General features: G+C 44.6%; 4 protein-coding genes and 1 long non-coding RNA gene across 7 annotated transcripts in view; 4 read left to right on the forward strand and 1 right to left on the reverse strand.

Annotated features, from left to right (window-relative positions):
- LOC136177644 (uncharacterized) overlaps nt 1-1,050 on the forward strand; it is a 3,344-nt gene extending 2,294 nt beyond the window's left edge. Inside the window, exons 2-3 of the long non-coding RNA XR_010665153.1 lie at nt 589-731; nt 823-1,050. This is a non-coding gene — a long non-coding RNA (uncharacterized lncRNA). The remainder of the gene's footprint in view (nt 1-588; nt 732-822) is intronic.
- A 355-nt stretch (nt 1,051-1,405) lies between these two features.
- Nucleotides 1,406-7,077, forward strand: cct2 (chaperonin containing TCP1, subunit 2 (beta)). Its single transcript, XM_065951380.1, has 16 exons — nt 1,406-1,524; nt 2,412-2,486; nt 2,578-2,643; nt 2,772-2,883; nt 2,993-3,069; nt 3,156-3,268; nt 3,348-3,550; nt 3,626-3,726; nt 4,599-4,726; nt 4,942-5,045; nt 5,323-5,442; nt 5,533-5,661; nt 6,127-6,230; nt 6,313-6,412; nt 6,581-6,722; nt 6,814-7,077. The coding sequence occupies exons 1-16, from the start codon at nt 1,522-1,524 to the stop codon at nt 6,842-6,844; spliced, it is 1,608 nt and encodes a 535-aa protein (XP_065807452.1). The 5' UTR covers nt 1,406-1,521; the 3' UTR covers nt 6,845-7,077.
- A 408-nt stretch (nt 7,078-7,485) lies between these two features.
- Nucleotides 7,486-11,855, forward strand: nots (nothepsin). The gene is made up of 9 exons (XM_065951381.1): nt 7,486-8,286; nt 9,150-9,330; nt 9,456-9,573; nt 9,997-10,115; nt 10,366-10,565; nt 10,698-10,823; nt 10,914-11,058; nt 11,165-11,263; nt 11,607-11,855. The coding sequence occupies exons 1-9, from the start codon at nt 8,225-8,227 to the stop codon at nt 11,781-11,783; spliced, it is 1,227 nt and encodes a 408-aa protein (XP_065807453.1). The 5' UTR covers nt 7,486-8,224; the 3' UTR covers nt 11,784-11,855.
- On the reverse strand, nt 11,717-21,614 carry LOC110003670 (bestrophin-3). Its single transcript, XM_020659218.3, has 14 exons — nt 21,477-21,614; nt 21,198-21,360; nt 20,607-20,701; nt 18,652-18,739; nt 18,076-18,221; nt 17,156-17,310; nt 16,115-16,192; nt 15,812-15,964; nt 14,954-15,034; nt 14,490-14,641; nt 14,156-14,246; nt 13,564-13,682; nt 13,148-13,423; nt 11,717-12,951 (listed from the first exon to the last, which is right to left on the reverse strand). The coding sequence occupies exons 2-14, from the start codon at nt 21,347-21,349 to the stop codon at nt 12,570-12,572; spliced, it is 1,968 nt and encodes a 655-aa protein (XP_020514874.1). The 5' UTR covers nt 21,350-21,360; nt 21,477-21,614; the 3' UTR covers nt 11,717-12,569.
- Nucleotides 21,615-22,785: 1,171 nt separating this feature from the next.
- Nucleotides 22,786-26,046, forward strand: LOC110003673 (adenylate cyclase CyaB). 3 transcript variants are annotated; one of them, XM_020659222.3, is made up of 6 exons: nt 22,791-22,995; nt 23,668-23,827; nt 23,954-24,055; nt 24,349-24,474; nt 25,252-25,293; nt 25,709-26,046. In XM_020659222.3, exons 1-6 carry the CDS (start codon nt 22,814-22,816, stop codon nt 25,805-25,807), a joined length of 711 nt encoding a protein of 236 aa, XP_020514878.2. In that variant the 5' UTR covers nt 22,791-22,813; the 3' UTR covers nt 25,808-26,046. The 3 variants fall into 3 exon arrangements, with proteins under 3 accessions (XP_029138333.2, XP_020514878.2, XP_020514877.2); XM_020659221.3 differs by having other exon boundaries at nt 22,792-22,995; nt 23,665-23,827; XM_029282500.2 differs by lacking the exon at nt 23,954-24,055 and having other exon boundaries at nt 22,786-22,995; nt 23,665-23,875.
- Nucleotides 26,047-27,292: the final 1,246 nt, after the last annotated feature.

A 27,292-nucleotide genomic window follows, 5' to 3' on the forward strand; every position in this document is an offset into this window, starting at 1 on the left:
AGTCCCCTCCTCCACCTTTTCAAACAGTCTCCTCCTCCCCCTTTTCAAACAGTCCTCCTCCACCTTTTCAAACAGTCCTCCTCCACCTTTTCAAACAGTCCTCCTCCTCCACCTTTTCAAACAGTCCTCCTCCACCTTTTCAAACAGTCCCCTCCTCCTCCCCCTTTTCAAACAGTCCTCCTCCACCTTTTCAAACAGTCTCCTCCTCCCCCTTTTCAAACAGTCCTCCTCCACCTTTTCAAACAGTCCTCCTCCACCTTTTCAAACAGTCCTCCTCCTCCACCTTTTCTAACAGTCCCCCTGTGGTCTAAATGAAACATCTGTGCTTTGGTCAGAATATAACATGAATCAAGCACCAGAGGAGGTTTGTGAGCCTGTATAAACCAGCTCTCTCAGAATGCTCCGTTTTGGTGTGTGTGTCTCTTTAAATGCAACGAGCGAGAATAAAAAGGGCCGACCTGCGCAAAGGTTTTGTTCTAGGCTGGGGTTGGAGATACCAGGGGACTCTGTGACTCTCAATACGTGTGAGGAGATAAATACAGTGTGTGTGTGTGTGTGTGTGTGTGTGTGTGTGTGTGTGTGTTTCAGCTGAGTCGTATTGAGGCGGAGCTCCGAGAGTCTGTGCGTCTGGATGTGGAGCGTCAACAAGAAGCTGAATTTCTGCGTCAACAGGAGAACAAACTGCTGAGAACAAACCTGTGTTACCTGAGACTCGGCCAGAGAGTCGCCAAGTAAACCAACGCCGCTCAACACAACGCCGTCCTGTGATTGTGTTTTCTACCATGAGATGTGGCGTTCAGGTGTTTTCTGTTTCTTCCACAGGCCGTGGGTCAGCAGCTACTTCAGGAAGTTTCCCATGCACATCTACTGCCTTCCTGTCCAAGCTGCCAATCAAAGGGGCAGGAGGCGGGGCCTGAAAAAGAGGAAATGATTTGTTTGTTTTTTTAATCCGTTCATTAAAATGAATATCCTCATTTTGGTCGTTACTGTTTCTATTTGTAAAAACGTACAAGAACAGATCTGAATGAATAATAAATAATGAACACAGTGTGTGGTTTCTCTACCTGACTGATCTTTACTCTGAATGAATGAACGTCCTCAGTCTGGACTCTGCCTGGTTGTTTACTCACCTCATAAACACTTTATTTGGAAAGCATTTTTCACACAATAATGATGTTGCACAAAGTGCTCTACATTCAATTAAGGTAATAATAGTTTTGGATTCTTCTTCTTTAGTTCTTACTTTTGTTTCATTTCGACTTTTACATTTTACTTTAGTTTGAATTCGTTTTTAAAGCTTGTTTGTTAGTTTAAGTTTATTTGTTATAATTTCAGACCTTAACTTACATACATATGTATATACACACACACATATACATATATATATTTCAATAAGAGAAGCAGCCTGTTTTCCACGCTGTACCCCAAACGCAGCATTACGTTTTTACGTAATTGCGTCACTCTCCTGCCCAGCCCTTCTTCAGTGTGCGTGCTCAGCTTCAGCCCTGAATCACAGACATCATGGTGAGTTTTTACATTTAATTCTGCTCTTTCTAACAGATTTAAACATTCAGGATTCTTTTTTAACAGAGTTAAACATTCAGGATTCCTCTTTATATTTCTAAGTGACACCACGCGCACAGAAAATCTGTTGAATACGTCAGAGCTCGTGCGTCTTATTGTTAGCTCGTCATGCTAACCGGTTAGCAGCACATGGGCTGTATGAAGCCGTTAGCAGCTTAGCTTTCCGCGTCAGGCTGTTTGTGTGATCATTCACTGACTCTGATGAAACTGTCCGGTCTCATAAAGAGAGAATCTTATTCACTGTCATGTTTATGGATTAATTATCTGTTTGTAATTTGTCTCGATAGCCGAGAGAACCTGTTAGCATGGTTAGCATGAGGCTGTCACGATGGACATGACTAAACAAAATATACAAAATATTTAAAAACAGTGTTTAAAACATCAAAAGATAACCATTAAATTATACACTTCAACATTTAATTCCCAGCAGACATCAGTTTGTGATGTCTTCTAAACAGTTTACTCTTAAATTCGGTCCAAAGCTTCTAGCGGTTTCCAGGATGAAAGGGGCGGGGCTCTGCTGATGCTGCGTTCACTGACGCTCGGAAAAAATAAAGCTGAACTGCGTATAGAAGAGGATAAATAATGATGGGAGGTAGATTTTTATGCACCTAAATGTAAAAAAATAAATAAAATAAAGATGAAATAATCTATTGAAGCTGTAATATTGAAAACAAAAATAAGATGTCGAGAAATAAAGACGAAATGTAGATGATGAAGCTGAAATACATTTAATGTCAAACATCACAAAGCACACATTCTTTATATTCTGTCTATTTGTAAACGTGGTTTTAATTGATGGGATGTTTGTCGCCGTCTCTCTGCAGGCGTCCTTATCAATGGCCCCGATCAACATCTTCAGACATGGAGCTGATGAAGAGAAGGCTGAGACTGCACGACTGGTGAGTTTGTCCGACTTCTCTTCAGGTTTTATAATAAAAGAACCTCTGAACGGTATCTGACATTTTCTGTTCTGGTGTGTTTTCTCTGCAGTCGTCCTTTATTGGCGCCATCGCCATCGGAGATCTGGTGAAGAGCACTCTGGGCCCCAAAGGGATGGTGAGTCCTGTTCATGACCGTCTGATTATTATAAAGATCATTCAAGTTTAAATGTGACACAAATGTAAACACAACATTCAAACGTGGCCCCGCCTCCCGGGCTCATCACCTGACGTGATCTGTTTCAGGATAAGATCCTGCTGGGCGGAGGGAAGGAGGGTTCAGTCACCGTGACCAACGACGGAGCAACCATCTTGAAAGCCATCGGCGTCGACAACCCCGCCGCCAAAGTCTTAGTCGGTGAGTAAAGCTGCAGGTCAAAGTGTCTGATCAGGACACGTGACGCAGGAATCAAAGAAACGGTTCATGAAGTGAAATGTGGAGCGTTAACCTCCGCCCGTGTGTGCAGACATGTCGAAGGTTCAGGACGATGAAGTCGGAGACGGGACGACCTCGGTCACCGTGCTCGCCGCTGAGCTGCTCCGGGTAAAAAAACACTCTGGACTTTATTTTCAAACCAACCAGACGACACGCGTAGCTGCTCATTTTAACCGTCACTCTTTGTATCGCAGGAGGCGGAGCTTCTCATCGCCAAGAAGATTCACCCTCAGACCATCATCTGCGGCTGGAGGAAGGCGACGGAGGTCGCCCGAGACGCTCTGAGGGAGGCCGCCGTCGACCACAGGTGAGACCGTTTAAAACCTATCAATGAATCAAATGTTACCAACGCTCCTGTCTGTAACTCCATCCTCCTGTTTCCATAGCAACGACATGAGCCGTTTCCAGGAGGACCTGCTGAACATCGCCCGCACGACGCTCTCCTCCAAACTGCTGACTCATCACAAAGATCACTTCGCCAAGCTGGCGGTGAGCGCCGTCATGAGGCTGAAGGGCTCCGGGAACCTCGAGGCCATCCACATCATCAAGAAGCTCGGAGGAGGACTCATCGACTCGTACCTGGATGAAGGTGAGAGAGGAAGTGATGTCACAACCAGCAGGCTGACCTCTGATTGGCTGCTGTAACGTGTTTCTCTTTTTAAAGGTTTCCTATTGGACAAGAAGATCGGAGTGAACCAACCAAAGAGGATTGAGAACGTCAACATCCTGATCGCCAACACGGGCATGGACACTGACAAGATCAAGGTACACACACACACACACAGACACACACACACACACACACACACACACACACAGAGACACACACACACACACACACACACACACAGAGACACACACACAGAGACACACACACACACACACACACACACAGAGACACACAGAGACACACACACACACAGAGACACACACACACACACACACAGAGACACACAGAGACACACACACACACAGAGACACACGCACACACACACACAGAGACACACACACACACACACACAGAGACACACACACACACACACACACACACACACACACACACACACAGAGACACACGCGCACACGCACACACACACACACACACACAGAGACACACGCGCACACGCACACACACACACACACACACACACAGAAACACACATGTCAGCAGAAAACTTCAGTGGTGCTTAGGTGTGTGTGTCTCTCTGTGTGTGTGGTGTGTGTGTGTGTCTCTCTGTGTGTGTGTGTGTGTGTGTGTGTGTCTCTCTGTGTGTGTGGTGTGTGTGTGTGTCTCTCTGTGTGTGTGTGTGTGTGTGTGTGTGTGTGTGTCTCTCTCTGTGTGTGTGTGTGTGTGTGTGTGTGTCTCTCTGTGTGTGTGGTGTGTGTGTGTGTCTCTCTGTGTGTGTGTGTGTGTGTGTGTGTGTCTCTCTGTGTGTGTGGTGTGTGTGTGTGTCTCTCTGTGTGTGTGTGTGTGTGTGTGTGTGTCTCTCTCTGTGTGTGTGTGTGTGTGTGTGTGTGTCTCTCTGTGTGTGTGGTGTGTGTGTGTGTCTCTCTGTGTGTGTGTGTGTGTGTGTGTGTGTCTCTCTCTGTGTGTGTGTGTGTGTGTGTGTGTGTCTCTCTGTGTGTGTGTGTCTCAGATCTTTGGCTCCAGGGTTCGAGTCGACTCGACGGCGAAGGTCGCAGAGATCGAACTGGCAGAGAAAGAAAAGATGAAGGAGAAGGTCGATCGAATCCTGAAACACGGAATCAACTGCTTCATCAACAGGTACGAGCGAGCCACCTTCCTGCCGACGGGTCGTCGGGGCCCAGACGGGTCGTCGGGGCCGTGGGGGGTCGTCGGGGCCCTGGTGGGTCGTTGGGGCCCTGACGGCGGTGAATAACCTCCACGTGTTTAATCCTGAAGTATGCAGGTGATCAAAGTGTCCAGGTGAGGGCGCTGCTGCTGTGTCCACTGATCGTCTCCTCTCTTTGTCTCCTCAGACAGCTGATCTATAATTATCCTGAGCAGCTCTTCGCTCGCGCCGGAGTCATGGCCATTGAACACGCCGACTTTGCCGGCGTCGAGCGCCTCGCTCTGGTCACAGGTACACACACACACACACACACACACACACACACACACACACACACACACACACACACACACACACACACACCTCTATTCATATCTAGGCTTTTTTTCTCAGTCAATTTAATGTTTGTTGCCATGACGATTTCAGACAGTCTCCCTGGATTCACATGATTTCTGTCTTTTATTCCCGACACTTGATCTGTAATGTTTGTCGTTGTTTTTTTCCGTCTTTTCGGCGTGGAAGTTCACGAGCGTCGTAAACATGTTGATCTTTGTGTTTGTGCGAGCAGGAGGAGAAATCACCTCCACCTTCGACCACCCCGAGCTCGTCAAACTGGGACACTGCAAACTGATCGAGGAGGTGATGATCGGAGAGGACACGCTCATCCACTTCTCTGGAGTCGCCATGGGTACACACACACACACACACACACACACACTTTAACACTCGGGTCTCAGTGAGGCGGGGTCCTTACCCTCTCCCCCCCCCCCCCCCCCAGGTGAAGCGTGCACCATCATCCTGCGAGGAGCCACTCAGCAGATTCTGGACGAGGCGGAGCGCTCGCTGCACGACGCTCTGTGTGTGTTAGCTCAGACTGTGAAGGAGCCACGCACTATCTACGGAGGAGGTACACACACACACACACACACACACACACACACACACAGAGAAAAGAAACATGTTCATTTTTGTCAGGTCGGGTAATCAGGCATTAAACCGTAATCCAGCCGGTCAGGTTTGAATACTGGACGGTGCGTTTAAGAAGCTATGTGATGTGTTCAAGAACTTAGAAAAGCAGTGTGGTGTGTTCAGGGACATTTAGGCTACAAAAACTAGTGTGGTGTGTTCAGGGACATTTAGGCTACAAAAACTAGTGTGGTGTGTTCAGGGACATTTAAAAAAGAAAACAGTGTAATGTGATAACATTATGTTGGAGAGTTGTGAATATGGTGTGTTCAGGGACATAAAAAGTAATATTGTAGGGGTCATAGAGGAACCTGTGAAACCTAAAGTTGGGCTTTGGGGATATATGGACATGAACAAATACTGTACCTGCGTCGATATGATGCTCACTCTTCACTCTCGCTGTCAGGCTGCTCTGAGATGCTGATGGCCAAGGTCGTGACTGATCTGGCCAATAGGACGCCAGGAAAGGAGGCGGTTGCCATGGAGTCGTTTGCAAAGGCTCTGATGATGGTGAGACGCTCTGCTCTGTGTCAGAGGATCTTTACATCTCTACAGTGTTCACTTTTTATTGAACTGTTGTTTTATCCTCCAGCTGCCGACCATCATCGCAGACAACGCAGGGTACGACAGCGCCGACCTGGTGGCTCAACTGAGAGCTGCACACATGGAGAACAAGACCACCTACGGCCTGAGTGAGAACCAAACTTAAAGACGCAAACATTTCTGAGAGAGAAGCTAGAGAATAAAAAAGTCTTCAATATATTAAATCCAGTCAATAACACGGTCCACAGCAACACTCCACCAGAAGTTCTTCAGGTGTCACAGAGTTTGTTTTGACGGCGTGTGTTTGACTCCCTCAGACATGAATGAAGGCACGGTGGGCAGCATGGCGGAGCTGGGGATCACAGAGTCGTTCCAGGTGAAGCGTCAGGTGCTGCTGAGCGCGTCAGAAGCTGCAGAGATGATCCTGAGAGTGGACAACATCATTAAATCTGCTCCCAGGTCAGTGCAGCACACCGGCTCACCTTTTTATATACACGCCGTCATTCTTCTGTTTGTGTTGTTTTTTAACTTCCTGGTTTTTGTTTTGCAGGAAGAGAGTCCCCGACCATCACCCCTGCTAGAGGACCAGGATGATGATGAAACGGGGGAGGGGATCAGTTTTGTTATTTATCACCTCTGTGTAGCTCAAGTTTAAGAAAACGCTCCGCTGTTTGTTTTTTCTCTGTCAGGCTCTCTGCTGAAGCACTGCACGGTGCTAACAGGCTAACGTTAGCCGCTTTGTTACGACACCGCTTAGGACGGACATTTGGATGTTGTTTGTTTTGTTTACTGAAATAAATGAACCAATCCTCAACAGTGGGTTTTATTGATGTCTTAATTCAGTCACTGGTTTGTTTTTGCACCCCTCCACAAAAAGAGAAAATCCAATCGTATTGAAGTCTACGAGGAAAGAGCTAAGTCACTTTCTCTGTGACCAGAAGAATGTTGAGTTCTAAAACAGACGGAGAAGTCTGATGTTCATTTTTAGGGACAGACCTTTTGGTAGACACACAGTATGTAATTTCCTTCACCAGGGGGCTCTCAATCAAAACAATTCTACAATTCACTTATCAGACTCTTTTATCGAAAGCGACGTACATCAGAGAGTAAGAACAACACAAGAGAGGATCTAGAAAAAAGGGAACAATGTGAGTAAGAGCAAACGATCAGCTTTGAGTCTGATTGGACACACAGGTGCTGACAGGAAGTGACCAGAGGCAAAGCACAACATTGAGGGCAGTTCTTGAGAGCTCTAATCAGTATAGAAACCATCTTATAAGTCGTCGTTATCAAACAAAAACCATCGTCATTACCATCATCATCATCAATAATATGGAGACCATCATCATTAAGTTAGTAGGTATTCATGAAAGAGCTGGGTCTTTAGCTTTTTCTTAAAGGTGCAGAGGGACTCTGCAGATCACATGGAGTTTGGAAGTTCATTCCACCACCGGGGGGCGACAGAGGAGAAGAGTCTAGTCAGAGACTTAGGACCCTGTTGTGAAGGTTGGATCAGACGCCTTTCATTGGCAGAGCGTAGTGGGGGGAGGGAGTGAAACAATAACTAAAGGATGAGGTCGAGGCTGGCAGGGAATCATGGGAGTGATTCAGTCGCACCAAATGAGTACGATTGGCTGGTGTAGGAGGTGGCTTTTAAAAACATACCAAGATGAATATTCTAATGCATCTGTGAGAAATTGTGCCCCCCCCCCCCCTTGGAGAAAGATGCACCAGCAGTCACTGAGCACCTGCATGTCGGTGCATTGGTTTGGTTTCGTGTGTGACTGTTCGGTCTGCAGGTCAGAGTGACTGAGACCTGTGAGTGTAAACAAAGAGGAGATAGTGATCAGAGTCTCTCACAGGGACGTGACGCCGACCCTCTGAGATCCAGTCAGGTCTTCATTGAACCCTGATAAAATCCTCCTCTCTGCCAAACATCAGTCTGACTCTCACATGCAGACATGTGGAGGTTTGTGTTGGTGCTGCTGGTGGTTTGGACATGGCCGAGCTCGGCACTGGTCAGGTAGGAAAACAAACTCATTCTAATCAGAGTCCAAAAGAAAAACAGAATATGTCATTAATATACTAAATACTTAAATAACCTTCAATTCTGAATGTAGAGATGTTATCTGGTCTGGTCTTCACTTTCTCGTCTCGACTAATCAAAGTGGATTCTGTTTAAAAATCCAACTCGTTTTTAACCACTAGGTGTCAGAGTTACATATTACTCCTTTAATGAAAAAAAAACCTGCAGGTGTAAAAAACAATTTTACAATATTAATTTATAATCTAGAGTTTTTGGCCCTCGCATTTTGATATCCTTGGTCATCTCCAGGCTTACTTTCTCCCTCCCTTTTTTCCTGTTTCTTTATGCTAAGCTAATGTAAATAAAAAGAGCATGTGTTTGTGTGTGCGTGTTTACCTAAAGGGATACTTCACCCGTTGAAACATGACTCTGTGTTGACTTTGGGTCATATATGTAGAAATGTGAAATACATTTTGAAGTTGGAGCCTTCTTGGCCGTGAAAAGGCAGAAAGTGTCTTTTTGGCTCATGTGGATGAAAGACACCAAATCCCAGAATGCACAGCACCACAGGCCACTCCCACTAAGGTCCTCTAGTTCAGAATCAGAAATACTTTATTAATCCCAGAGGAAAATTTGATTATTACAGTTTCTCCAAAATATACAATATAGCAGTAGAAATATAGAAATAAAAACATTTACAGACTTCAACACATCAGACCGTTTCCTCAACAAAACAGACTCTATGTCTGTGTCCACACAAACAGTGCTACCAGGTTTATAATGACACAAAGATTAATGCTAATGGCTGAAGTATCCCTTTAACCCAGTGACTGGAACAGTTTGAAATGTTTTCTCCTCAGGGTCCCTCTGAGGCGGCTGCCCTCAATCCGTAGCCAGCTGCGTGTTGATGGCTCGTTGCAGGAGTTCCTGAAGGATCACCATCCTGACATGTTGGGTCGACGCTACGCTCAGTGCTACCCGCCCGGCACGCTGTCTCTGAGGCTCGGACGCTACAGTGAAAAGATCTACAACTTCATGGACGTAAGAACACAGACCTGCATCACATGAGTCTCCTGAGCTAAGATCTTAACTTCAGTGGGATTGTTGCAGTGCTTTGAAAGATCCACTAGGGGGCAGTGTTGATCCATCAGCTGTTTCTGTTTCAGGCTCAGTATTATGGAGAAATCAGTTTGGGGAATCCGGAGCAGAACTTCTCCGTGATTTTTGACACCGGATCATCCGACCTCTGGGTCCCGTCATCCTACTGTGTCAGCCAAGCCTGCGGTACCCCCAAACCACACACACACACACACACACACACACACACACACACACAGACACACACACACACACACACACACACACACACACACACACACACACACACACACACACACACACACACACACACACACACACACAGACACACACACACACACACACAGACACACACACACAAACACACACAGACACACACACACACACACACACACACACACACACACACACACACACACACACACACACACACACACTAACCTGCCAAGAGTTTGTATTGATACTTTGATTGCAAAGGTCGTGTTTGTGGGTCAGGTCAACATGACAGCTCGATTTAAAGTGCTCCTCACTTTGATAAAGTGTTCAATGTGTGTGTGTGTGTGTGTGTGTGTGTGTGTGTGTGTGTGTGTGTGTGTGTGTGTTTCACAGGGTCGCACGGACAATTCAAGGCGTTTGAGTCGACTACGTTTCACCACGATGGTCGGAGGTTTGGGATTAACTATGGATCAGGACACCTGCTGGGAGTCATGGCCAGAGACACACTGAAGGTTCCCTCTCACATATTTTACAGACGGTTTGAAGTTAAAGTTACAGAAGAAGATTGTTTTTACAGAAGGGCCGGGAAATTAATTGAGTTTTGATTTCACATTTTTCCTGGCTATTTGTGCCACCAATGATACGTAAAATCTCCCGACCTGCTTACAGTGAAAGATTTGAGATTTTGTTTTGATCCTGTGTAGTGAGATAAATAGAAAGTCTAATTTATAAAGTTCTAAGATCCTCTGGTCTCTGTTCCAGGTCGGGGCTCTGACCATCCTAAATCAAGAGTTTGGGGAGTCTGTCTACGAGCCAAGTGCTGCATTTGTGATGGCCAAATTCGACGGGGTTCTTGGGATGGCTTACCCAGCCCTGGCGGAGATCCTGGGAAACCCTGTTTTTGACAACATGTTGGCGCAAAAGGCGGTGGAGGAGCCCGTCTTCTCTTTCTACCTCAGCAGGTGAGACCTCACCAGAGAACTTGAAAGGTCCATGGAGTTTTTTTGGACTGATCCAAAGGATTGTGTTTATTCAGGCATTCATTTTAAGAGTGTCCGTTGCATTTTGTTATTTGTTGATTTTTGTCCCTGCAGGAGAACGGGGGACAGCAGCCCTGAGGGCGAGCTGTTGCTGGGTGGAACCGATGAGACGCTTTTCACTGGACCAATCAACTGGCTCCCTGTGACTGCTAAAGCGTACTGGCAGATCCAGATGGATAGGTTTCCTTCATGTTATGAATATTTTTGATTCAGTGCAAAATCCGTTGATTAACTCTGATGTGATGTTAACCACAAACTCTTCTCTTTCAGTGTCGCTGTTCAAGGTGTGAGTTCGTTCTGTCGTCAGGGTTGCCCAGCGATCGTCGATACTGGAACCTCCCTCATCACCGGACCAACCAATGACATCCTCCACCTTCAGCAGCTGATTGGAGCCAGTCCAACAAATATTGGAGAGGTTAAAAATCTTCAGTTGTATGTCCAGAAAGAAATGTAGACCTGCTTTGAGTAAGCTGCATTTGATGAAGCTACTTTATCTTATTTTAACGTCTGTGTGTTTACAGTTCCTTGTCGACTGTGCCAGATTGTCCAGTTTGCCTCATGTGACGTTCATCCTGGGAGGAAAAGAGTACACACTCACTGCAGAGCAGTATGTTCGGAAGGTTAGTCATCCTGTGCCTTTTTCTCTGTTAGCTTGGCTTTGTTTGGTAGAGGCAAGGCAGGGAACTGCTCGTGGCCCCAGACCACTAAAGCAGCAAATTAAAATGTGCAAATTTTGCAATGACAGTAGGAAACCGCCCTAAGGGGCCTCCATCTGACAGCATTCACCCCCCAACTGATTTTTGCCTTGGGCCCCAACAGAGTCTAGAATCACCACTGGTTGTCATTGTTTGATAATCCATTCAGAAATATTTTTTATGGTTGACATGATAAATAAACAGAAAATAAACATCATGATGAAATACTTCTAAATGTTGATCTGCCTCTTTCCTTTTCTGTCTCTAGGAGATGTTGAGGGACAGGGAGTTGTGTTTCAGTGGTTTCCATGCCATGGACATCATGACCACTCAAGGCCCGTTGTGGATTCTGGGAGATGTATTTCTGACACAGTTCTACAGCATATTCGACAGAGGACAAGACCGCGTCGGCTTAGCTATCGCTAAGCATTCCAGCGCAGAATAACACACATTTGTTATCGATATTTGATAACTGTTTGATCAACACACGTTGTACAATTAAAAGACCTTAACAGCATTTTGTAGTTCTTGCAAAGGGACCAACTCAAATGGGAAAAAGTTGGAAACTATCTAGCAGCAATAGGCTTCATCAACCAATCATTCTTTCTCCTGTTTCACAACCTTTCTGAGATCAGTTCATCCATCCTAAAGTTACAACAGCATAACAACCGTAACACATCTGACATTGTGAATAGCAGTTTTTGGTGTTTTAGCAGCAGCAGATAAAAACAGTGGAATATAAAGTGTAATACACAAAGACAGAAGAGTTTATGCTACAAAAGATATTTGTCTCCAAAGTCCAGGTAGTATTCCTGAGATCTTAATCCCATCAGCAGCCACCAGAGATAACTGTTGGAGTCTGTGTTTTGTATCTGTAGTTCCTCTGATGTTGATGAAAACTTCTCCACAACGGGTTCAGCTCTTAGTGGCTCGTTTCCCTTTTTTTAAGCATACATTTTCTACAGTTGCAGGTTTCTAGTCTACCATGTGCCGTCGTGGTGGTTGTTGCTTTCTCTTTCCATGTTTGCTTAAATCGCCCGATTTGTAAGCTACTGGATCCTTTGGGGTACCTTATTGGAGCCCCGGTTTGGGTTTGTCTCAGGTCTCTCTCGATGGTGCTTTTTAAGCAATTGGTTTTAATGTACCTGGTCATGGTTGGGAGTTCTCCTGTTGGGTAATTTCAATGCCAGTTTGCAAATAGGCTCAATTGTTTTGTTGATCAAAGTGGTTCTCATATGTTTTCTGAGCTCTGCGATTGGGAATCCGGGTTTTTTATTTCTTCACTGCTGTTGGATCCGTCCTTGTTGTCTTTCTCAGTCCCGGCCATTCCTTGGAAATCTTGGTCGTACTCCGGTTCAGGGAGCTGCAGAGTGTCAGAAGGGGGTCCAGGGGATCGTCTGGATTGGAATCGAGCCAGGCCTCGTCTCCGCCTTCCTAGACCTGTAGGGCTGGGTAGGCTGCGGACAGACCCCTTTGAGGTCTGTCTGGAGAACTGGAGGGAGAACTGGCGTCCCCTCAGTCGGGTCGGTGGTGGATTCTGGACGTCTTGTGTCGCCCAGCGAAATTCCTTGGGTCCCAGTTGTGTGGGGGAACAACAGACCGGGGAGCCGTGCCTGGACAGAGAAAGAGTCAGAAAACCAAGGGAAGTAAAATAAATTCTGCTTGTGCATTACCAAATTTCAACTAGAAACAGAAAGGTATGTCTCCAACATAGAGACTGCTTCTGATTGGTTGTTAATTTGGTTAATGGTTTAATGATGGACACAGTCGAACATAAGTGAAGTGGGGACTTTAAGACCACTAAATGACCTTGTTGTGTCCAAGCCTGGTATCTCCTCAGCGGAGGAGGGATCCAGTCCATTCTGTGGTTTTGCTGCTTCACCGTTGTGAGGAGATTCCATGTTGTGACAGACGCCCCTGGTCAGCGGTGGGCTGATGACGAGCCGGGGGAAATCAGCAGACAGTGAGCCTTCAGGGGATGGAGGATTGCTGCTGACCTCCCTTACAGTGGACAGGGTGTCCATGGCAGAGGGAGGCACCGCCTGAGTGGAGGGTGGGTGCATGTTTGCTGGGCCTGGATTGACCCTGGATGGATTGACCAACAAAAGAATTGATGTTGTAAAGGACCAACTGAAACTACTGAGCTGCCTTGCTGCCAATAAGAAATCAGTTTAAAATCACCAAACATGGATTCCTTAAGCAGTTGAAAAAAAGAAAAAGTGTACCTGAGGTCTGGGAAGAAGCTTCCTGTTGCATCACTGCTGTGTCGTTTAAAGATGGGTCGGGGAGGTCGGAGCTCAGGAGGCTCCTGAACACTGAGCAGCCTGCGTACTCGACCCAGAACCTGCAAAAATCAAAAACACTTACTGACAGGAAAAATAAACGCAGCGATAACATACGATCTGTACACTTTCTACCATATGAAAAAAGAACAAAGAACGACAGCAGCAAGTTCTCAAAACAGCACATACAGTACTTCCCCACGCCGTACTGTAGCCATCAGATCCTTTTAATGATCCCATTACCATAAAAAAGAAACATATGGCATACACTGAGAATATGATGCATACTGCATTGAAGGGATTCACAAATCACACAAAGATTTTCAACAGAGAATTCTCTTTACCTTGGACTCCCCAAAGTGGTAACCAACAACCAACAATGTTCAGGATTTAAAATCCAATATCTGAAGTACTTTATAAATTGAATGTAGAGTTTTGACAACCAAATTAAAAAGACAATCTTTATGGGTTAAAGACTCATCAGAAAACATCAAATGACATTATACATAGATATGATAAAAAAGTGTTTTCTTACAGATTCCTGGCGCAGAGTCAAAACAGACTCCGGTTGCCGGCCACGATTATCCCCAACATCAGCATCATCAAACTGCAGGATGTCAGAAAGTCTGGAAAGGATATGGATAAATGTTGTTTCTTTTTGACTGGATGTATTCTCCAACAGCCCATCATAATATCATTTTTCATTACTGGATTGAGCTTGTTTATGAAGAATGCGCCCTCTTAGGTTCACTGATTCCTGCATCACTGTTCCAATGAAATCATAGATAGTGGTATATTTGACCCCAACCAATCAGGAAGTTGGAAAGCTGCCAGTATGTTGTATGATAAAAACAAATCTGTGTAATGACCCCATGTCAGTGGTCGAGCCGAGGAATGATGGGATGCAGTAGTCAGCAGCAGCTAGCGTGTATGGCGGCCGCGCCTCGCTGTCGTTCCAGTACATGTCTTTGGTCATATGAGGCAGGTTCATGTGCATCTCGTCAACGGCCAGCAGAGACACCTGCAGGGACAGGTGACCAGCAAGGGAAGACAAGTGTGAGATACAGAAGATACAGATAGGGCATCACAGAATTATAAACCTCCATATAAGGTAAGGTAACTTTATTTGTACCTGGAGGTCGATGTGATTTACAATGAGTGAGTGATTAAAACCAAACCAGAATTCCTAGGAGGCCAATATTGGTTTGTTCTGTTTTCAGTTATCTAGTGTCTAAGTTGCATGCAATCTCCTGCACGCAGTCTAAATTGCACAAATACGTTGGCAATGTTTTGATGAACGTTCAGACTCTGAGCTCTGTGATTGGCTGCTGACCTGAAGGTTCCTGTCAATGATCCAGTTGGCTTCAAAGTCGTCATCATCCTCTCCAAACGGGTTGATCAGCTGCTCCGCTACCTGACAGTAAGGTCAAAACACGCACACTCTTTAATGACACAGCTACAGGTAACAGTCGACGTCAGCTTGAGAAGAGGAACCATTTTTAAAACCAATGCTGCAGCACTTTCTTTTTTAAGGCTACACAAGAGACAAAGTACTATTAAACTTGAGAGGCTTTTCTGGCTCACCTCCATCAAGTCGGGTTAATAATAACCTCATGAGGAGTGTTATTAATAAAACAGGACCAGAGAAAAAGTTGCACTTGTTTATGTCTCAGTTGGAAAGAAACGGTTAAAGGAGAATAAAAGAAAATGTGTACTGCAGTCCAGATTCTAAACATTGTAGAGAGCCCCCCCCCTCCTCTCTAGAGTGGATGCTCTCACAGGTCACCATGTGGTGGACTCTGAAGCTTCAGTGTTTATTCAGCTCTGCATGGGTCTGTAAACCTTTCTGCATTCTAACCAGCATCTCCAATTTTGATCCTTTGACCACGTTCATTTATGACTTTATGGTTCTGAATGTTTCAGAGCTCCGTGACGATATCGCGCCAAACACACAGCAACACAAACTAACCAACCAGGCGAGCAAGATAATGGAATTTCAGACATGCCATTAAAAATGGGATTACATTAATCGCGATTACATTTTGAAACTCAGAGATTAATCGCAATTTTTAAACCGATGTCTGACAGCCCCTCGTTAAAAAAACATCTCGGGTTCTGAAATATCACACGTCCTGCTGTAGAAAAATAAACAATATGATCCGCTTTATTTGGTAAGGTTACGTTTTTGCACCTTGAGCCAGCCGGCGTAGAAGAAGAACTGCAGCAGAGTGAAGACGGGCACGTAGAGGTCAAGGTCGTGACCTTGGTAATGCTGGGCAGGGTCGAGGAACTGGCGACCAATCAGGCAAGCCACGAAAAAGGTGTAGACAGCCAGAGTGACGACCTGTTGAGTGAAAACGACACAGAGACTTCACTGACCCTCCCTCATTCTCTGTGTGGGAAGTGGAGAGCTCTGATCGGGTTACAGTAATGACGGGCGATGATGATGTCATTAGATGAGCTACAGTCACATGTTGCAGTGACAGATACCGACCTGCGTGTACACCAGAGGGATGCCGACCCAGTCGTAGCCGAACAGAGTGGCACACCAGGTCCTGAACACGTTCATCTCCTGCAGACAGAGAGAGACTTGTTCAGTGAGGAAATATACTTTCTGGTTGGTCCAACAGTTCCAAGTGTCACATTACCTGCATGTCTGCTTTGTGCGGTCACAGACTAATAAAGGACTCTCGAGTGTGTGTGGTTGCTTTATCGCCCTTTTCATTTTGACTGGAAAACGTAATGGGAATAATCTATCACACCAATGTCACACCAGAGGGATATTTGAGCCCAGAGCCCCAAAGGTCGGCCCAGGTGTGAAAATGAATCCCTCAGGTGGTGTTTGTCACAACAGAGATTTAGAGTCCACGTCAAGTCTAAGTTAATACAAGAAAATTGTCTGAATATTACAACAATGAAGTTCAAATATTTCCAGAATCAAGTAATAAAATCGTGGGAATAAGGACATAAGAGAATAAAGTAGCAATACTACGGGAATTAAACTGTAATTCAAGGAGACACAAGTCAGAATATTACACTGGAAAAGTATCAGTTGATGCCCTGGTTGTTTTTCTGATACTTGTTGAAGGTGTTTTAAGCTCCGCCTCCAACTGTTGTCCGTTACTAGTTTTAATCGAAAGGTGAGATAGTTTCCAATAAGTTTCCATCTTTTGACTTCATACTGCCTCTTGAGATATCTGTGAGTGACAGCACTGAGACTACGTCCATGTTTCACAGTTTTACAGTCTTTGGTTAAACTGAGGTTTTAAAACACACCTGTAGTAACGTCTTATCACCACAGGTGCTGCCAAAGAGAACCAAACCGAGATCATTGAGACTGTTGCTTTAAGACCAAATGTTTGAGGTACTTTCCCTTTTAAAAATGTGTTTTCTTTTCATGTTTCTTTCTACTTGTTGTCCTGTTTAATTCATAAAAAACAACTGAACTCTTAGTCCACCATGTTTATCAGAATATTAAGCTTGAGTTGTGGTTGAGTTGGATCAAATAGTCTCTGGGTGTAATGCTATGTCTCACATTGAGAATACTCTGCAGGTTGATGCTGTCTTGGATGCGTCCTTCCTGCCGAGCTTTGGACGCCAAGTTGGTAAACCAGACGACGGGAATCCAGTACTTCAGGTGAGGCGAGGGCACGTTCTCGAACACTTTCCTCTCCTCTGGAGTCATAAAACCTGCAGGTGAAAGGATCATTAAAACAGAATCAGAACTTTGCAGAAAAAAGGTTGCAAGAAGGTAGAATTTTAAAATATTCCGATATGGACTGTCTTGTTTGTGTAACAATGGTAGAAACCCAACATACAGACGGACAAAAATGTTTTGCAGTTGGAAGGCTTTCAGTCCTAATTAAGACTCAAGTATCAAACAGACGTCATCCTGATCGGCTCCACTCTCCAGAAGCTGGAACTGGTCAGTAATGAGCCAATCCCTGGGGTCGAATTAGACGGGAACAGGAAGGAAGAGGCACAGCCGGAGGAGCTGAACTTCATCTGACACAACATGGACAACTCAGCCACAGCATGCAGGAAGAGAGAGGTACACAAACATCGAAGAGCGAAGTGAAGTAGAAGTGGCAGAAAAGTGGGGAACCTAAAATCAATACTTAAAGTCTTCATATGTGATTTTTCTCACTTAAATGTAGAAATCAAGTATCTCCTCTGAAAATAACTCTCTGAGTCATGACTGTCTACAATGGGTGTAACACCCGAGTCCCACTGTCTGTGATGTTTTCAGAGAAAACTTACATGCAGTGTGAAGATACCAGCATAATAAAGATCGCTAGCATTAGCATGCTAACACAACAATGCAGCCCGAGTTCTTTTGTTTTCTTGCTGGTGCTCAAGGGCGACATCTGCTGGATCAAAACATCACATATAAAGACTTTACAAAAATGACCAGACATAAAACTGTTATCAAACCCCAAACTGTCTGATTCTCACCCGCCTCGACCACATGGTCCATGGTTGGGAAGCGTTTGCAGACGGCGGTGCTGACGGAGCGGAAGATGAGGAGTGAAGTGAGGTTAACGTAACGCACCAGCGTCCGGCGAAGCAGGCGGCCATATTCATCTTTACCATGAACACAGCTGGAAGAGGAAACATGATGACACACGTTTCAGGCAACTACTCGACACTAGATCCCAAAGAACGGTCTGTCAATTCTAGGGATGAACGAAACACTCAGTCACAATAGGACTCACGACATGAGGTACGAAATTTTTACGATTTTTGCATTATGTTCATGTTCAAACACTCAACCAGAGATTGTCTCATAAATATGTCATTTGTGAGGCTTTTAGTCTGACTTTTTTAATTCCTCACATCTAGGTTTCTTTATTATCTGTTTTCAAAGGATGCAAAAAAATACTTACAGAAGATCGCAAAGTTACAGAGGCAGCTCAAAGAACGACTGGAAGTTAAAAATGTCTGATGAATCACACCAAACGGGAAAATTGAACAGCTAAAAAGCAACTGAAATCACGGCTCAGTCGGGTCTTCAAGATCAAGTGAACGTACCTGGAGATGAGGAACATCAGTCGGTCGGGCCAGGGCAGGTTGACAAACTGATTCCACCATCGATTCACCACCAGAGTCACGTAAAACCCTGAAACACAAACACACTCATCAACACACCTTCCTCCACTAGTCTTTGATTTAGAAGTTGGTGTCTCAGAATATCTTTGTTTGAAACACAGAAAAGATTCTGTTGGAATATAAGGTCATGGGAATCTTGTATCGTCAAACCTCAAATCAAGACACTTTAATTTGACCTCAAACCTCCACGTATCAAACCACTGATCGGTGACCTGCTCTGGTCACACGAGGTGGTCGTTAAAGGTTTCCTCCTGAGCAGCTCGTTTAAGTTGGTTGTCAGCAGCGTTTAGTTCACTGAAGTCGATCATAACAGTTCTACTTCCTGTCTGTACCCCCTGTTTGTGTTTCCTACCTGTTGTCGCTACGCAGCAGTTCCTGTTAGCATGATAAGCTAGGCTAGCTAAGCCAAGACTGATTGACACATGTACAAACCAGTCAGTGTTGAGCTTTGACTCGTGGTGCGTTAGTGTTTTTCTATTGGTTACTGTACTCTGTAGCGTCTTCAGAGGCGTTACAGAGGAGAGGTGGGATCAGCTGAGCCAGCAGGGGAGCACAGCGCTGTGTGTGTGTGTGTGTGTGCGTGTGTGTGTGTGTGTGTGTGTGTGTGTGTGTGTGTGTGTGTGTGTGTGTGTGTGTTCATGTCTGACTGTGTGTCTGTGAAGCTCCCGCTGTGCCGTGTTTCTGCAACGCCAAACACAGTGTGACCTCACAGTCTGGGACGCAGATGTTACGCCGTCGCGCAATCACTAAGACGTGAAGACGGCGGAGCTTAGTAACAACATTTTTACTGAAAAAAGAAACAGTCTGTAAAAAAGCTTTTTTATAGATACTTGTGAGGACTTTGGACACCGGGCCTGAAAATGTGACAGTCCCGGGATGTAAGGTCACCCCGATATAGTGGCTAAAGGTCGAAGCGTTTTAGAGTGAAGCGTGTTATTTGAACTGTAACGGCACAGGAACAGAGCGAGCGCTGAGTGTTCTCTGAATGAGGGTGAAACATGTCGGACATCAGATACAGAAACACTCTCTGCTCTTTAATGATCCGTTTCCATTAGCAGCCGGCTAATGAGGCAACCAAACACCTATCTCTCTGCTCAGGCAGGAAGCAGAGCTAGCTTGTAGCATGTAGCTCTAATTCACTTTTTCTTAACATTTCTTGAGATAAGATATTAATGTTGACCTCTCCAGATAATGTGGTTTATATTTCTTGTCATGAGATTAGAAATGAGAGGAAAACACTCGGTAAGACTTTGTGCAGTGTTTGCTCTTAAATGTATTTGAGTTAAAGTTTCTACAGTCACAGCTGGATTGGTTGTTTTAATGCTGTGGGTTAGGCTTACGGTCCACCATTATCCAAACTCGGCACCCGTGTCATCTTGTTAAGCTGGAGGACTAATATTAGCGCGGTTCCACCTGTGATTATTTATAACAACACATCCTCTGTGTTCTTTGTTTGTGATGTTAGCGCCCACTGGACTTTACATTTATCTTCTTTACATGCACTCTGTGAGTAGGTTACACACACTGTAAGATTTGTTTCTCATAGTCCACTGTACAGCTCCTACATTACACCTTTTGTACATTTTGTCTTTTTTATATTTAACATTTTTAAATTCAATTTTATATATTGTAATATCTTCTTATTCTGTATTATTTAAGTTGTTTCTAGTTCTGCTTTATTTCCTTGTTCATTGTTTAGCACCAATACACCAAGTCAAATTCCTTGTATGTGTAAATGTACTTGGTAATAAAACCTGATTCTGATTCTGATTCTGATGTTTGACCCGCCTGTAAAGCATTAAGATTCTGTCGCTGGAGGGAAATCTAGAATGATAATGAGACGTCTCTTATTATAATCGTGTAACGGTGAAACATACCCAGAACGAAGGTGACGGGGATCTGCTCTGCGTATTTATCACAGTACATGGAGAGTTTCTCGAACAACCTCTTCTGTTCATCGGAGAGGAAAAGTCTGCAACACGAGGGAACGCATGTCAACAAGGATTTATAATAATAAGAGAAGTACATTTTATTTAAACAGTGCTTTTCAAAATACTCAAAGACCCTTTACAGACTGAGTCACAGAAAGACAAACCAAAGACAAAAAGCAACATCAGCGTTTAAAAGCAGTTCTGAACATGTGGGTTTTGATCAGGGATTTGAATTGTGGCAGGTCGGTTCAGTCCGGGATCTGTTCGGGGAGAGAGTTCCAGAGGAAATGGTAAAGGCTGTTGGCTCAGGTTCGGTTCTGGTGCTTTGTCCTGAGTGATGGAGAGAGGAGGTCGGCTTCAGAGGAGTGCAGACGGCAGGGGGGAAGGAGTAAAGGAGGGGGCTCTGAAGGGAAGGAGAAGGACTTTGAACTGGATTCATTGGGAGGACTGGGAGCCAGTGGAGGTTCTGGAGGACCGCGGTGATGTTGTGGTGTGAGTGTGTGTGTGTACGTGTGTGTACGATGCTGTCTTGTTGACCTGTATACGACGCTGAGCAGCGTGTAGAGCAGCACAAACAGGATGAACTCTCTGTACAGCAGCTTGTAGATGCTTCCCTTCCAGCGCAGCAGCAGCCGGTGGAAACTGAAGAAGGTGGCGTTCGCTACTTTACTGGAATATGTGACGGTCATCCTGGGAGCACCTGACACACACACACACACACACACACACACACACACAGATTAAATCAGTTTTCTTCTGCAGATAAACAAGTCGGCTCATCATTTGCTTAAATCCTTTTTAACTAGTTTTACTCACAGAAAGAGTCACAGACGTCTTTGTGTTTCCTCGCCGCTTCTTCTTCTCTCCTGATTCGTTTCTGCCAAATGCCAACCAGCCCACTCTCTCTCTCCCACTCTCTCTCTGATGCTCTCTCGCCCCCCTCCCTCTCTCTCTCGCACTGGGATGTTGCCCAGTAATGCCATGCAGGACACACATACCACACACACACACACACACACACACACACACACACACACACACACACACACACAGACACACACACACACAGACACACACACACACACACACACATAGACACACACACACACACACACACACACACAGACACACACACACACACACGGACACACACACACACACACACACACACACACACACACAGACACACACACACACACACACACACACACACACACACACAGACACACACAGACACACACACACACACAGACACACACACACACACACGGACACACACACACACACACACACACACAGACACACACACAGACACAGACACACACACACACACAGACACACACACACACACACGGACACACACACACACACACACACACACACACACAGAGGTCCTGAGCTGCATTGACGATCCAGTGAGCTAAATGTAGTCATGTTTCAGACGTGTGTGTGTGTGTGTGTGTGTGTGTGTGTGTGTGTGTGTGTGTGTGTAGACAGCAGTGAGGTAAACATGTATAAACAGAAACACTGATGTCACACAAAGACGATGATAGGAAAGTATTAAGTGTTGCACCTAAATCATTTCATCAGTTATTCTATTATTTTGCAGACACAACGTTTATATTCAACATAAACCAAATCATAACTTAATAGAATCAAACAGATTTGTGTTGGTTATTTGATGTGAAGTTTTTCTGAGTTTTGTTCTTTAACATCTTGCTATTATTTGAATGTAGGTTGGAAGTTGATGTTAGTTGAGGTGTTAGTTGGTGTTTCCCTTTAAAAGTCAGCCATGATGTCTGGTTTTATGTTGGTGCTGAAAAAAAAGCAGAGTGAGACATCCTGCTGACTGTGGTCATTGCCCTTTCATTCGCTTTTGTAAAGTTTGTTTTGAGTTTTAGTTTAACTGATAACTAATTTTTATAAACTGAAAGAATTATATTGTTTAGTTATTACTTGTGGTTACGTCAGGACAGCTTTGAGGCGGAATATTCACTTAAAAGTTAGTAATAATGTCTCGTTTTATTTTGGTACTGAAGAAATTAGGCGGAGTGAGACGTCAGTGTTTCCTTATACTCAGGTTCCCCTGCGCAGGCGCAGAGTTATTTCCCTGTTTGTGGACCTCCACGCAGGGACCCTCCCCCCCCGTTTTAATGTCACTTTCCCGCCACTCGGCGCTGCTCTGCGGTCAGGTTTGTCTCCTCGTCCGGTCCTCTGCGCGGTTCTTCAGCTGCTCTCAGACCGGTCCTGCTGCTCCGCCCCGCGGGAAGAGTTTCGCGCCAAAATCAAGAGCAGTCACACTGAGGTCCAGCAGCCACAACAACAAGCCAGAGAGGTGAGAGCTGTTTACCTGTTACACGAGCTGTTTACCTGTTACACGAGCTGTTTACCTGTTACACGAGCTGTTTACCTGTTACACGAGCTGTTTGTGTTGATTGTTAAACAGTTAGCTCTGATGCTAACGTTAGCCATGTTTTGCTATATATCTTTATTTGTCTGTTTGTTGTGCTGCTCATATTAATCTGAACAGGTTAATCATATATTTATTAAAGGAGACATGTTTGTTTTAAATAAGATAATCCTTTATTTATTTATTTATTTATTTATTTATTTATTTATTCATTTATTTATTTATTTATTCATTTATTTATTTATTTATCCCACAATGTAAAGAGCAAAGATTGCAAACACAAAGTGAACACAGGACACAATTTAGATAAAAAAGAGAAATTAAAAATGTACAACAAATAGATGGATAACACAATATGCACATAATTGAAAATAAGCCGTAAAGTTAAAATATCGTGACATATGTAGTATTGTAACATGAGTCGAGTGTATCGTGTCTTGTATATAATCATAAAGTGTTCATAGTTTAATGTTTTTAAATGTTTTTAAATGTTTTTAAGTTATTTTAAGGTCTGGGCAGCTTCCAGCTTCCATCGCTGTCCATGCTCACAGACGTATGACTTCCTGTTCTCTCTTCCCTTCTGCACATGCTCAGTAGAGTCATGCCGTCCAACGTGGAGATCAAAGCCAGTGTGAGCGACCGGGCCCAGTTTGCGAAGAAGGCCGCCCTGCTCAGCCAATCAGAGGGCACCATCATCAAACAGCACGACACGTTCTTCAACTGCAGCCAGGGTCGACTGAAGCTCCGGGACTTCATGGTGAGAGGGAACAGAGCGAGCACGTGTGAGCGCCACCTGGTGGCCACTGTGAGTAAAACACTCACTGAATGACTCGTGTTTGTTTGTTTGTTTGTTTGTTTGTTTGTTTGTTTGTTTGTTTGTTAGAATAACTCAGGTCAGCTGATTTTCTACGAGCGTCCCGACACCAATGGACCCAAACTGTCCCGGTACTCCATCAGTCCGACCAGCGACCCGCCCAGTCTGAGGGTAAAACACAGTGTGTGTGTGTGTGTGTGTGTGTGTGTGTGTGTGTGTGTGTGTGTGTGTGTGTGTGTGTGTGTGTGTGTGTGTGTGTGTGTGTCTGTGTCTGTGTGTGTGTGTGTGTGTGTGTGTGTGTGTGTGTGTGTGTGTGTGTGTGTGTGTCCACATTAAACACTTTATTCTATCCACGTATATAACTGTGTGTCTGTCTGTGGGTGTGTGTGTGTCTGTGGGTGTGTGTGGGTGTGTCTGTCTGTGGGTGTGTGTGTCTGTGGGTGTGTGTGTGTGTGTGAGAGCAGGCCGTGCTTGCAGACGCTCTCGGTGTTAAAGGCGAGGTGAAGAAGGAGCGAACACTGTTCCTGATTGGACAGACCAGAGTTCACCTGGACACAGTGGAGGGACTGGGGAACTACATGGAGCTGGAGGTAACACACACACACACACACACACACACACACACACACACACACACACACACACACACACACACACACACACACACACACACACACACACACACACACACACACACACACACACACACACACACACACACACACACACACACACACACACACACACGTATGAACACCCCTCGTCTTTGTTTCTGTTTTGATGCTGGTCGCTCCTCTCGTCTGTCTGAGAAGAGTTGAGTGTTACACCACTCTGCTTGTACAAATCTTTGTACCACAATGCATGATGGGATATACTGCTCCGATCGTGACCATCGGTGTCTGTACCTTTAAATATGTAAATGAGCTGTGTCTGACCACGCCCCCTCTCTGGAAGGGCTTGGGTGTACTCGGTCTTTCTCGCTCCATGTCCTATTGTTTACGGTGAGAAGGCAGACTCAGAGGGCAGAACAAACACCTAGCTGTGGGAGGAGTCACCCACCTGGGGGAGGGGCTACTGCCCTTTGTGATGTCATGAAGGGAAAATCTCCAAACGGCCTGTTTGAGCACACATTTTCTGAAAAGTGGAGCAGAAAGAAGACAGAGAGGATGGACTTTTCTCATCATTGGAGGGTTTGTAGACGGACTAGAGACACATGTTAGAGTTAGAGGAACATGGAGAAGAGGATTTTAAATCTGAGACCTTTAAGATTTATTTCTGAGAGACAAAGTATGATTCCTGCATTAAATACAGAGAGAGAGAGAGATCATTAAAAGATGAAATAAGACGTTTGTGTTTGTTTTTTTCAGGTTGTGATGCGTCCAGAGCAGACAGTTGAAGAGGGACAGCAGGTATGTTTTCATCTTTATTCTTTTACATTTCAGCCTCTCAGATTCTTCTGTGTCCGTATAACTCACTGATGACTCTGATGTCTGTGTCAGCCAAACTGTACTTACTGATAACAGCCACCAGATGGCAGCAGCTCTGTTTGCCGTGTCTTAGGGTCTGTTTGTGCCAGCTTCTGTTTCTAATCGTTCCCACTGAGGAGAGAGCGTTTGCAGCAGCGGAGGGGAAAAGAGGAGCGCTCTTTTCAAAATAAAAGATATTCCAAGATTTCATGTAGTGTCCCCTCCCGTATAATAAAGGCCTGCTTCAAATGGTCAAAGTTTAACCTAAATGCTGAATTGGCTGCTTTCTGGTAAAATAATGAAAACTTGTATTCTTGGTTGTTTGTTTTGAAACGTTCTTGTTTATTATTATTCCCAGATTGCAGAGGATCTGATGGAGAAGCTCGGCGTCTCAAAGGAGAGTCTGGTGACTGGAGCGTACATGGACCTTCTTCTTAAGGGACACAAAGAGACCTAAAACAAACGCACCTGGAGCCACAACAGAAACCAGAATATCATATTTACACAATTTAAAAACAACCACATCAACTCCAAAGTCAACAAACTGTAAACGAGAATAATCTGATCTGATGAGACATCTTTGTAATTAGTTTCTATGAAATGTTGTTAACGTGTCTCCGTATGTTTGATTGTAAACACTGATCTGTAAAGAAAGTCATTCCTTTTCTAAATAAATAAATGTGTTTTTTCTAACAAGCTGTTTCATGTGTGACTGGATTCAAAGATACTTAAAACGCCGTCAACGCTTAACTTGAATGCCGAGGTTGCTCAGGTCACCATGTGGTGGACTCTGAAGCTTCAGTGTTTATCCAGCTCTGCATGGGTCTGTAAACCTTTCTGTGTTCTAACCTCTCTCCATTTTTCAAAAGCATCTAAAAAAAAACTCTTCCAGTAAAGTTTGAGATGTGAAAAATCGAGTCATTATATCTTAAAATGTCTTAAAACTGTTTTTACGGAGAGGCAGAAAGCGATCCATTAGTCTGCACCTGGAGCCCGTTCAGGAGGATTCTGTGAAAAAAGCCTGATGACACCTGAACGTGCCTCAGACACACACACACGTTAAACAGGTTTTAATTGCCAGCAGGTGGGTGGTTGCTATGGAAACTCGGCAGCTGTGTGTTCAACCTGAAATTAAAATGTAAATCCCAATAAACAAATATTCAGCTCAACGGGAAACTTTTTTTATCGCTGTGCCAGAAGCATCCCCAAAGTGAAGAAAGATGGAAATCTGTCTCATATTTTATGTTTTATGATCTTCTAAACCAATTTTTAGAGCGTCAAATAAATCATTTGTAAAGGAAATGTCAGAAACTTCTTGGGTTTTTAAAGTAGGGAATGTAAAAGCACCTCAAACGTGAACTCAAAAACATCCGACTGGTTGTGAACGCGGTCGTTGTGCAGCCTTGTAAAAATAATAATTTTCCAGGTGAAGCCTCAAAAAGTTGTTTCTTCAGATGTGAAGTCACAGCTCTTCCCTATCAGCCATGTTTTCAAACATGCATTTTGGTTTAAGAGCGAACAGGACCGCACACAGTCTGCTCGTTGACTCCATCGATGACACTTAGACTCCATCTGTTCTCACTGCTAAATAAACAGATTTTACTTCATGTTCTCTCAGTCGCAGTAGGCGGTGTCTGCAGCCGATTTATGGAGAAGGGAATCCACAGATAAGAGGTTCAGACCGCTGTTGTTTCACACATACAGATGCAGGGACAATCACAGAGACAAAACCTTTAGAGACATGAAAACCTGCTAAACTGATGGTGGGGATCCTGCCAGATTCAGAAACTTTATTATCTGATGTTCTCCCGCTCCTCTAGAGGGGAAAAAACAATCATTTTACACTCGCTTCTGGAGGAACTATTCAGATCCTTTACTTTAAAGTCTTTATATGTGATTTTTTGATCCAGCAGATGTCGCCCTTGAGCACCAGCATGAAACC

This window comes from Labrus bergylta, chromosome 23 (genome assembly GCF_963930695.1).
Source record: "Labrus bergylta chromosome 23, fLabBer1.1, whole genome shotgun sequence".
Taxonomy (NCBI): Eukaryota; Metazoa; Chordata; class Actinopteri; order Labriformes; family Labridae; genus Labrus; species Labrus bergylta.